At 41.8% G+C, this 12,060-nt stretch overlaps 1 protein-coding gene across 1 annotated transcript in view; it reads right to left on the bottom strand.

The window, feature by feature from the left end:
* Positions 1-12,060, bottom strand: part of SMURF2 (SMAD specific E3 ubiquitin protein ligase 2) — a 58,720-nt gene that overhangs the window by 7,099 nt on the left and 39,561 nt on the right. The window contains exons 6-12 of the mRNA XM_058038731.1: positions 11,626-11,710; positions 10,277-10,360; positions 8,169-8,371; positions 7,913-7,997; positions 5,795-5,953; positions 1,846-2,056; positions 287-390 (exon numbers count right to left, since the gene is read on the bottom strand). Of these exons, the coding sequence (XP_057894714.1) occupies positions 287-390; positions 1,846-2,056; positions 5,795-5,953; positions 7,913-7,997; positions 8,169-8,371; positions 10,277-10,360; positions 11,626-11,710 (931 nt within the window). The remainder of the gene's footprint in view (positions 1-286; positions 391-1,845; positions 2,057-5,794; positions 5,954-7,912; positions 7,998-8,168; positions 8,372-10,276; positions 10,361-11,625; positions 11,711-12,060) is intronic.

Genomic DNA, 12,060 nt, shown 5'->3' with positions numbered 1-12,060 from the left:
ATACCCAAACTTCACTAACCAAAGAAAAATATGTGAATTTCTATAGATCCCAAAACCTCTCACATATGACAGATATTTGACATGATGAGTAATTTGCATTTTATTTTCAAGAAATTAGTTCTTTGTTTTGAAGCGTTTTTTTTTCTTTTACAATGCTACCTAGAGCCATATGTTCTTCTGACATTTAATCTGTTACTGAAATAAAAACAAATGAGAATAATACAAAAGAAGCTGGGCTGGTTGAGGATTCAAAGCACAGGGGAAGGACAGAGGAGCCACTGTTTACCTGGCCACACCTCCATAATCAAGGCCCTCCTCCCCACGGAATTTTATCATCAATCGTTTCCACAGGTCTTTTGGCCTCATCTTCATGACTTGCCTGTAGGATTCCTGTAAACACACAACACTTCCCTTTATTAACTGCTGTTTACAGAGTAAAAGCTGCTGCTGGGTATTGGAAGTGAAGGGAGTTTCAGACTCGAGTTCAAAGGGAACACTCTTAAAGGGGACATTATTTTCCTGATCTTCATCAGTTTCTCAAATCACAGATTGTTTCTTCATTTTCTCCAAATGTGACAACACTTGTCAAATAAACTGATGAGAAGCTGAGAAGAACCACCTCCCATTAAATTTCCAGGGGTGAGCAGTGATCAGAACATTGTCCCTCATTCTCACATTACTGATACAATTTTTTTATAAGTCAACTCCTTTTGTTTTCCATAAGGGCTCCTAGTTTTTGCAGCCTGAAAAGCCAAGAGTGGAGTTTGCACTCTGGGTAAAACACATGTGCCAGCCTCCAAGAAGCACCTGAAGAATGGAATCAGCAATGCCATCCCAGTAAAACCACAGGATTATTCCTCTGTCAGTAAGTGTTCACCAAAAAAACACAGAAAGCAAGTTGAAAGGGAGAACAAATGCAAAGAAATTAGAGAAACAAAGAAAAGTCTGGTTCCTATTTATGTCCAGTACCAGCCCCAAGCTCTGCCTCTACAGGATAGAGGAGGCAGGTGGGTGTGTGGGGACCCAACACACTGGACTGAACAAGAACATCATAATTCTGAAGCCTTCCCTCCCTTCTTCTTTCAGTTGCTTACAAAGTGATCTGACTCTCCATAGGGAAGACCAACACAAATCTTTCTTGGCTGGGAAAAACTGTGACAACACAGTGGGGAGATCAAGTTTGTGGGTGGGGTAAAACTGCAACAGGGATGGGTGGGATGGGTGAAAGTCCTCAAAAGGACAAACTGTTCTCCAGAAAAGGCCAATGAATTATAAATGTGTTTAGTCAAGTCAACAGAATGATTCTGCTGAATCACATCCCAAAACAGAATGCAGAGACACCACTGTGGGCATCTCTGGCCATTCAGAAGCCCAGACAGTTGTAAAACTGGTCTGATTGTGGAGAGAGAATTCAGATCAATGATAAGAAATCCAGACTCTGAAGAGGAATCCTTTTCAGTAGTAGTTTTACTTAAGTTACACTGTATCAAAGATCACTAATAATAGAGCTGAATTTTTAACATCCCCTCTAAAACACTCATCAGCTTCTCAAATACATGGAAGGAGGGAGACAGGACTGTAAGACACATGAAGTGCTCAGACTCCTTCCCCAGTCCCTGACAAGGGCTGCACATCTCCAGCCACAGAGAAAGTTTTCCTTGATTTCGGTAGAGACATCTATGTCAATTACATGTCAGCGCTGGCATCCCCCTGGAATGGCTCCTCCTCACCACGGTACAATCCCAGTTTTAACTGCAGCCCCCGAGGTTCCATCTAAGTGAACAACTCCTTTACACAGCTACAAACAACCCCCTTGTTATAGAACGGGTCAAAATCTCGAGTTACCTCAAAAATCTCCTCCCTGGAGACCTCGATCCGACAGTGGCCAGCCTGGGGCTGCTGCTGGGACAGCTCCTGCCTCAGGATCTTCAGCTTCTGCACCAGGTCCCGCTTGTAGCGCGGCACCGTCAGGCACTCGGCCTCGTCCGGCAGCTGGCACAGGGACACCACCTGCTGCTGCTGCTGCTGCTGCTGGTCCTTCAGCTGGTTCTGCCGGCTGCAACACACACAGCAGCCTCAGACACCCCTCATCCAGCCCCTGCTCCCTCCTGAAACCTGCAGGCATTCTACCTAAACTGCTTCCAATTTATTGTGATTATTACTGTGATTACGCTGAAAACGTCTGGGGCCAGTAAAGAATAAATTCAGAGCCATTTTATCCTGACTAAATACATATGGCTCTGTCTTTCTTGGCAACTATCAGGTGTTTTTAGGGCTTGTTATTTCTATTAGTGCTACTCTACAAAGTATGCAAAAGGTTACAGCACATACAATAAGGTATTATCCATACAATTTTACTACTGAGCTGCTGACACTGAATTTCTCAGAGACCGTTTCCATATTTCCTTTGCGTGTTTTCCCTTCCTCCATTTTAAAATTCAGGGATCTGCCAAACACTCTGCCTCTAATCTCCAGTCAATACCATAGTCTGTTTTAAATGGCTTGTCTGGAAAAGAGCAAGCTTACAAAAAGATGTTTGTACTGGCAGCTTGGCAAGGACCTTGTCCCTTGTACCTGGCCTAGTCTGGACCACAGGAATGTGGGAGTTCACATGGAACTAATTGGCACAGATAAACAAGGATTTTTACTAGCAATTCAAAGAGATTTGGTAAATCTGACTTCTTACTAGGAAAAGTAAATGGATCATGTTGCAGAGATGTTCTCTCTGGGCTGTTTCTTGTACACAGTGAGTGGATATTTTTATAGCTTTTTAGTATGGCATTCCCAAACAACAGAGGATAAAAACTGTATTTTTAAAGCCTAAGAATATCATCTCTCTGTAGAGCACATGAGAATACCCTACATTTACTGGATAAATAAGAAACATTACAATTTAGACTGTTTTCCAGTGGAAGGCTAGTTCTTCTTGTTTTTTAAATAGATGGAACCAAACACAGTTTTAATGTATTTTATAATTTCATTTAAGAAATCAAATTTTAAATCTCTAAATTATAATAAATTTATTATAATTTAGTAATTTTAATGTATTTTAGAATTTCAATGAAATTTACATGTCAATGTCTGTTTTGAGACAAGGCCTAGTAGAAAACTCTCCTGGCCAACGAAAATTCACCTCCAGAGTTTTCCACAGGGACACCCAGAAAAATACAAATCATTGTAATAATTTAGACACACACTGGCTCTGGTTCTGTGGCTCTATGTCATTTGTGCCATGTGCATGGCAATTTTCACTTGTGATTAGTTTTAAATATGGATCTCATTTAAACTGTATTTACTTGATACACAAATTAAGACTAAATTCTTATTCTATAGTCTGGAATTTCTAATTCCATAAGGAGGATTAAGTGAAAATATTCCTTGTATAGGACTACCAGAGAAGGCCATATTTATATATTAAAGTGAGCACCCCTCCATACCACATTTAAGGGTAAAAGGTTCCCCAATGCACAAAGTTAGACAGGGTCATTCTTAAAGGAAATGTAATGTCTGAAAAAAGCATGATTTTAGCATCAAATGAAATCATTACTTTTCACCACACAGTGCTTCCCAAAATAAGGAAGTACTAGGAGGAGAAAAATAAAATGCCATCTTCCAGATTTGACTAAAAATGATCAGTGCACTATTAGCTAAAGAACTTGCAGTATTTGAGGTCATTAAATCTCATTTCTCAGTTTGTTTTCACAGCTGAGTGACCATGCTTGATTCCATACAGTGCTTTAAGGATACAACTAAATACTTTTCAGGTGCTATTACTTATCAAAATTATCACAAACTCTTGGTCAATCTCTTAGAACAGAACTGGGTAACAAGTCTGATTATTTTCATAACTTACAACGTCATAACTGGAAGAACAAATGGCTTTACTCAGATCAATAGAAAAACTATCACTGAGAGTGAATTCTTTCTCATTTGAACCTATAACTCTATCACACCCATCCCACATGAAGTCTAAACTTATTTCTCAGATAATTTACAAAATGACAGGCCTAAGGCAAACTACTTTTTTTTTGTTTGTTTTTTAAAGAACAAATAAGGAGGTGGGCTCAAGGCAGGGGAAACTTTCACACATCCTGTTTGGTGTAATAACAGAATAAACACCAAAAATGATTTATCAGACAGCAGACTTTGCTGATGACACTGTTGGGTGAGTTTCTAAAATCCTTTCCTAATGAAAGACAGATGGACAAATGAGGAACTTCAGCACACTGCAGGAGAACTCTTAGTTCAAATAAATGCTAAATGGTTCTGTGATTCTGGAAATTAAAAGTCAAATTGGATTTTCCAGCTAACAAAGGTAGCTCTGTTATCTGTCCTCCACAATCCAGAACTGGCTACTGTGCCCCTTCTGCCATTTCAAAACAAACCCACCTGAGGAGGCCAGCTTGTCAAATACACCCAGTTCACTGAGCTTTCTACAGCTTCAGGATTGCACTGCTGTAGCTATGAGGGTCTGAAGTTTTTCTTGAAGTAAAATAACTGAATCTGAATTGATTTTAGGAACTTTTCTGTGTTTCAAACATGAACATGCTCCTTCACTGCTGATATTTTTCAAGATCATTTTATTTTCAAACTACCAATTTCAATTCAACTAAAATGAGTAGTGATTTGTTTTAAACTAAAATAAAAAACAACACTCGAAGTTTCTGGATGATGGCAGCTTACTGAAGTCCTGTAACATACACATATAAAACCGATGATTTCTCTAACATATTTTCTGTATTTAGGCTCCTCTCCCTCTTGGGGTGTGATTTCAAGTGTATATTGGGTAGAGGCTAGACAGCTTTTGTGTAATGCATGAAAGACATGCTGTCTCCTGGATATGACTTTCCATTCCTCAGCTTTGTCTTTTCGTGCTTGTTCCCATTATTCTTTCCTTCAGCTTTTCTTCCCAATGATTCACTTCCTCTCAGGACTATTCCTCCTACTGACTCCTCACCCAGAGCTGCCTGGCTTTCCATCCAACCAACTCTTCATTGTTTCTTCCACTTAACACCTACTCAATACTTTACAGGTGTTTCCCAAGAGTATTAAAAGGTATTAGCAGGAGAAACAATAGAACCAAACTCCCAAGTACCTCGTACAAGCCGTCTGAGAGAAAAAAAAATGAGAGAAAAAAAGAAATATTTGTTTGCTTTTTGGTTTCCATTTTTAGTAGAAAATCCCCAGTGTGTAATGAGTGCCTAGGGGATAAAACACGAGCCAGAATTCTTTTAAGTTTCCCCTTCTCTTTTTAAAACTGTGAGATGAAATTATGATATCAAAACACGAAGGCAGAAAAAATGCGGTTCCTATTTTATCCTTTTTGTAAAACAACGGAGTTAAATTATTGGGGCCTTGTTTTGAGAACATATCAACTAGTGCTACTCTAAAACTGAAGGCAGGAGCCGAGTTATTTCTCTTTTACTCCAGGAAAATAGCTGGGCACTTGTGCACCCCTTCCTAACTCATCAGTATTTGACACCACTGGTTCACACACAACTTATTTTAAAACAAGTCCTTCATAGCTGAAAATAGAACGAAGTATAACGAAAACAAAGTGTCTCTCTTGCTGTTAGGAAAAAAAAAAAAAAATCTATGGGCCAGCAGACAGCATTTGCTTCCCTCCCCCTGTGCATCACAACAGCCACATTCCTGCCTAAATGCTCCTGCAGGCTTTTTTCAAGCTCATCTTTGCCGTGAAACAGGGTAAATTGGTGATGTGTCAAAGAATTACTCCTTAAAGGCTCCGGGAATGGCAGAGCACATCCCGACCCACAGCAGGCTCCAGACTCACTTCAGGACCAAGTGCAGGTTTGCAGAGAGCCGCGGGTCCGTGAACTGCGTCGTTCTGTTGTTATGGTCAACAAAATAAACCCTGCCCGTCGCTGTATTTCGGATCTCCCATCCAGGAGGCAGTGGACCAAGCTCTTCACAATTGATGTTGCTAAGATCCCTGTGAAAACAAATATAAAATGAAAAATACCTCAGCAATTGGCCTCCGAGCCAAACAAGCGTAAATGTAACAGAACAATTCCATGAAGTCTGAGAAAATGTATTGTCTCAGAAACCTGATCTGTTCAGCTGGAATCTCTGCTCCCAAGGTACGAGCCCACCACAGCAAAAACACACACCCCAGAACACATGCCGTGGGGAAAAAGTTCTTATCAAATAGCCCTCATTCTGCAAACTAACTTCAGCTGTTAAATTAATAAAGGCTTCAAACAAAAATAAAGACCATTGCCATATTTGTCAAAATGGAATTGCAGTTCTGCACCAATTCTGACAGAAAACATTTTTTAAAACAACATTAGTCACGTAAGGAGCTGTGAATCACACTTTAGAAACTCATACTAAACAAAACTGTATTTCTGAAGAGTTAGACTTTCCATGAAGAATTACACATGGGATGTGCATGGCACTGGCTGCTTTGCCCCAGAACCCCAGGAGCCTGTGGGAAGCAAACAGCTCTCTCTCTAACTATCTCAAATCAAGTAGATGAACAATGACTCAGCTCTGCCCTGAGCAATGCAGAGGTGGCTCAATAGGTCTCAAGAAAAATTCTGCTGAAATTAGGAAGATGTAAATTCATTCCAGAGCCTCACTAAAACAAATGCTGGTCTCCAAAAATACACACTGATTATTCATGGATGCAATTCACACCTCAGACCCCTCACACTGTCCAGTGCAGCTCTTCCCAAAGGTGTTCAGCTCTCCCAAAATCATGGGAGCTGAGGGAGGAAAGAGCCAAGGGACAGAATGCCTTAAAAGGTGCAGTCTGCAGGGATTCCAGAGACTCGAGGAGCCACTGATGGAAACATGGAAACAAGCTCTGGGATGGAACTGCTGCTGCTATTCCCCACGAACACACTGCTGCTGGACTGCAGGGATTACTTGTGCTGGATACATGGCTGTGGCTATTAGCCTCAAAAATACAATATTCCTCAGAAATGACATAAATTCTATCCTCATGCAAACAATTCTTGTTCTCAGAGACACTCCTGCTATTTGTGCTGCCACACCTCAGGGCAGTGCTGAGTTAGATTGCACGCAGAACTATCACACCCCAAACTTAAGGATTAGATCTTCATATTTTTTTTTAGAGCCTGTTTTTGCATAATACACAAGTCACTGACTTCCCACTAACTGCAGCCTCAGCTCTGCAGGCAGTGCATCAAACCTGCATCAAAGCAAGGTTCCTTCATCAACCTTCCAACAGAAAAACAGTGACAAAACTTAATTTCAAACCTGCCAATTTCAAACCACACAAATCTCACACCACCATTCCTGACTTTAGGAGGCAAGTGTTTACAAGAGGATTTATTACCATTTACAACAGGATTTCTTGGTTACTCAAAGGACAATCAGAAGCTATCAATAATTTCCACTATCATCCTTTCCTTTCAAACACATCAGCAATAATCATATGTACTTTCATGAACAGTATGTACATGTATATTGTGTAAATAAGGATATGGAATTTAAAATACTTAGGATTTGTTGTTTTCCAAGTGTTAAGATAATTGCAACAGGAAAAGCAGTTTGTTTCAATTCAACCCACTTTTTACCAAAGTACCTTGATGGAACTTCTTTTGGAAGTGTTCAGATTCTACTGTTTGTTTCATTATTTTGCAAAGTACTAAAATCTGGACTTGGCTCTAATTCATATGCAAAATCTAGAATCAGTGAACTGTTACTGTTTCCAAAACACTACTGTAATTTATTTCCCAGTTTTCCATTTTTTCATTACAATACCAACTTGAAGAAGACAGACTAATTCATTTTGATGAATGACATGTTAAAATAATGTATTAGGGGCCAAGAATCAGAAATATTAGCCAGAGAAAACTTTGAGGAGAGCACTGCTTAAGTGATTTTGATTTGAAATATTAAGGGTACTTCCATAATTTCTTACCTAGGTACTCTTGGATCGTGCCACGTGCTGACACCAGTTTGAGTATGCAGAAAATAGACCTGACCTTGCTGAGTTGTCCTTTGCTCTGTGAAATCAAGACAAATTAATAAATACAAGAACAAAAAATGCAGCATGGAGACTCACAAAGACCAATTTCCTTCAACCAAGGAATGCAAATACCTCCCACATGAGAAGACACAACCCATTTTCCCTGTTTCTTGAGCGCCCCACGAGTGACCCCGTGTGATTTCCATACCATATCCCTCAGGCAGGTCGGGAGGGGTGTGCAGGTGTGTCCTGCTCATGTAGTTCCTGTGCCTCTGCGAGCGCACCCTCCTCTCGGCCAGCCGCGGATCCGCCGCCTGCCCGCAGGACGCGCCGTTGGTGCCGCCGATGGGAGTGTTCTCATCCACCAGGCAGCTCAGGGGCCTGCCCGGGCTCGAGTACTCCGATGCTGGCCTGGGGACAGAGGGGAAAACTCAGTGCGGTGCCATGAGGGTCACACAGCACACCTGGGGGGGAGCAGCTGCACGCCGGGCCCAGCAGGACACCTCAACCGGAGCAGGTCCCTGCTCACCAGAGGAACCAGGCCTGTGCTCACCAGGCTTGAGTACTCCGATGCTGCCCTGGGGACAGAGGGACAACCTCAGTGTGGTGGCCATGAGGGTCACCTGTGGGGGAGCAGCTGCACCCTGAGCTCTGGGGACACCCCAGTGACCTGCCCAGCAGGACACCTCAACTGGAGCAGGCCTGTGCTCACCAGAGGAACCAGGCCCGTGCTCACCGGGCTTGAGTACTCTGATGCTGGCCTGGGGACAGCGGGGAAACTCAGTGTGGTGGCCATGAGGGTCACACAGCACACCTGTGGGGGAGCAGCTGCACCCTGGGCCCAGCAGGACACCTCAACTGGAGCAGGAAGCTCCTGGTCCGCGCTCACCAGAGGAACCAGGAACCTCCTCACCTCCTGTCACCACATTGCTCTTCACAGAGAAAAGCAAGGCACAATTCTTCCCAAGAATATTTCTGGGTTTCGCATTCTCAGAGAAAGAAAAAACAATTCTTATCTCATTTACTGCTTCTGTGTTGTTCTCAAGTGGAATGCATCATGGAAGATTGTTTACCTGAAGGGAATTGATAATTGGATTCTGGTGTGAGTGTTTTGATTCACTGGCCAATTGAATCCAGGTGTGTGTGTGGGGACTGTGGGCTGACAGTCACGAGACTGTGCAGTTTGAGTGCTTGGCAGACTCAGTTTAGATGTAATATAGTGTAATACAGTATAGAATAATAAAATAAAGTAATTAATTGGCCTTCTGATAAGATGGATAAGTAGTAATTAGCCTTCTGATAAGATGGAGTCCTCCTCATCATTTCTCCCTGCCACTGGGGCTGTCTTGCTCCGATAACCTCCAAACTTTCTCACCTTGCCTTCGTGTGGCTGAGGAAGTGATCAGGCCTTGTTATTCCTTCTAACTTTTATGGAATGTTATTAGGCCAGGATGGTGAAAAAGGGCTAAGCAAGAATAAAAGCAGTTGCTCACAAGAGCAGTGTGATTTTGTATCTCAATGCTGCTTTCAAAAGGATTTTAAATGGGTTAAAGGGGGATTTACAAGGTCACAAGAAATCCCCAATACAAATGATACATTTTGCATTTGTTTTTCTACTGTGTCTAGAGTTTAGAATGGGTATTTCAATATACCAGAAATAGGAAAACTGTTCAGTCCTTTCAATACAAAACTGCAAACATGTATCAGAGCTGACAGTGTTAACAGTCCAGATTATTTAAAATCAAATATATCCATGCAGAGACCAGAATGATATTGAGAATGGAAGAGAACATCTGCAGGCACAGACAATCTACAGAGGATTCTGATAAAAATGCAATGACACTGCCTGCAGCACAGGCAACAGCAAAAGTGGCTTGAGGAACAGTTTCACAACACACATTTACAGTGATCAGAAAAAGTGATCACAATGATTTCCAAACACACTCTGCAGCCATCAGCTGTAACTGTTCTGGGTTACATGGTCACAGAGCAAGGTCTGACAGCTACTCATGGTCTCACTTCTTCCCCCATTTAAGATATCTGCAAAATGTAATCTCTGTATTTATAGAGCTCTACCACAGCATTTCTGCAAGAAAGCAAAGATATTACAACTAGGGCAGAGATAAAAGCAGTCAGAATGATCTTCTGAGTTAAACATTAGGCAGACTGAAGGAGAAGGATGCTGAAGAAGGAAAGCATTCAGCTTGTGCAGAGTGACTGAGCAGAGGAATGAGCAACCCAATCCCCCTGTGAGAGCCCCTTGGGACTGCTCAATAACCAAACTCATCCTCCCACAGCGTCCCAGGAACTCCTCACCGTGTGGGTCGCTCCCACTGCGTTGTCCTTGTGATGTGGTTTAGATACTGGATCCTTCCAGAAGCAGTCCTGCGCTCCTCCCACCTGCAGGGCACACAAAAGCACTGAGGGGCATTTCCAGGAAACCAGGGCACAGAATGTTTCCAACAGAAATGCCCAGCTCAGGAAGATTTACAGTGCTATGAATCACGTTAGCTGAGTGAGGTGACAGGAAACAACTGAAAGTTCAACTCTGAATGGTTGAACATACTCTTCCCTTGGAACCAGGCACATCATTAACAGTATCACACCTTCATATTCAATAATGACTTGAATTCTAATTAAATCCAAATAGCCACATAAAGGAAGTTCTTGGAAACATGTTTAATAATGCATTTAACTTCTTTTGACCACTGACTCCAAAAAAATGCTTTCGTAGCATCTTCATGAACTGCTTGCCTTCATTAAAAAGTCAACTTCAAATAATGTGACTTTTGAATTATCACTAAATTTGCACCCTGAAATACACGAGGCTGTACAGCAAACTTTGAAGTTACACAATTAAGTGAGCAATATTTATGCAAGGAACATTCTGAAGTGAAAATTTAGAAGCATTTTCAGAAACGTTTTTGACTTATCTTGACTCCAAATTAACAAAAGAATGCTGTTACAGACCAGGATGATGATTTGCATTTCAAAATTCATCCTCTGAAAACTCATTTTCTCCTGTCTTTACCTGCCAAGAATCACATTCAGAAAGTCTGTGTTTGCTCTGAAGAAGTTGCTGACAGCACCAGAACCTAAACCAGAGTATTTTCCTGTGTTTGCAAAACTCTTCTAGGTGATAATGATGTCACTGACTCTCACAGGGACAAACAAGAATCCTAAACCCTACTTTTGGAAGGTAAATACAGCAAGAACTTGGGCTGCATTACCTTTCCCAGTCACGTTTTCTTCCCTAAGAGGTGCATGAAGAAGTGATCCATGTTTATTACGGTGGATCTACACCTCTGCGTGGTGCTGCAGAAGGGCAGCCAGGCAGTGTGGTCACTTCCTTGCTACAGAACTACTGCATGCATAAGGCACTTTGCTGGCTGTGATTTAATCTGAAATATGTGTTTTCTTGGACAAGTTACTTTTCAAAGCATTTCTTTACATATGTCACCTCCTCTTTTCCAAGTGGAGATAAGACAACAGCCAAACTATCAACTGCTCTGTGCACCCCAGCTGGCTCAGCTCCTGTTCTGAATGCAGAGCTGCAGAACTCTGAGTGCAAGATTTAAAATACTTTATTTGCAAACTGTCTCACTATCACAGAAGTCTGTTGCATGAGCTGGATTTGTGTTTACATCACAGGGATGTCAGCTTACCCATCTGGTAAATCGTTATCGAACAAGCGACTGCAGTCCACAACTTGTCCTCCCGTGCCTATTCGGTCTCTGGACTGAAGACTGACTATTAGGATAATAAAAGAGTTATTAAAGATGTGGCATCTGAATGCAAATTGTGGTTACATTTGAAAGAGAATTGGTACAACTTGGGAGGACTAAGCTGAGACAGATTCAGGATATTTTTTTCCTTCTCACAAATCAAAGATGTTTGCAAAGGAACTTGGTTTTCATACATGGAATTCTCTACATCTTACTTCCAAAAAAGTTAGCTTAAGGAATATGAGTGCATGTTAAGGCAGAAAAGGAAGTGAACTGTGAAACTGCAATTAATTTTGTGTGTTGAGATGGACTGTGGCACTCAACTGGTGGCAGTGGGTGCCACCTCACACACGGCTGGGACAGGCCAACAGCAGA

This window comes from Melospiza georgiana, chromosome 21 (assembly GCF_028018845.1).
Source record: "Melospiza georgiana isolate bMelGeo1 chromosome 21, bMelGeo1.pri, whole genome shotgun sequence".
In the NCBI taxonomy this organism is placed as follows: Eukaryota; Metazoa; Chordata; class Aves; order Passeriformes; family Passerellidae; genus Melospiza; species Melospiza georgiana.
Note: the sequence above shows the minus strand (reverse complement) of the source record. Positions and strands in the feature narration are given on the sequence as shown.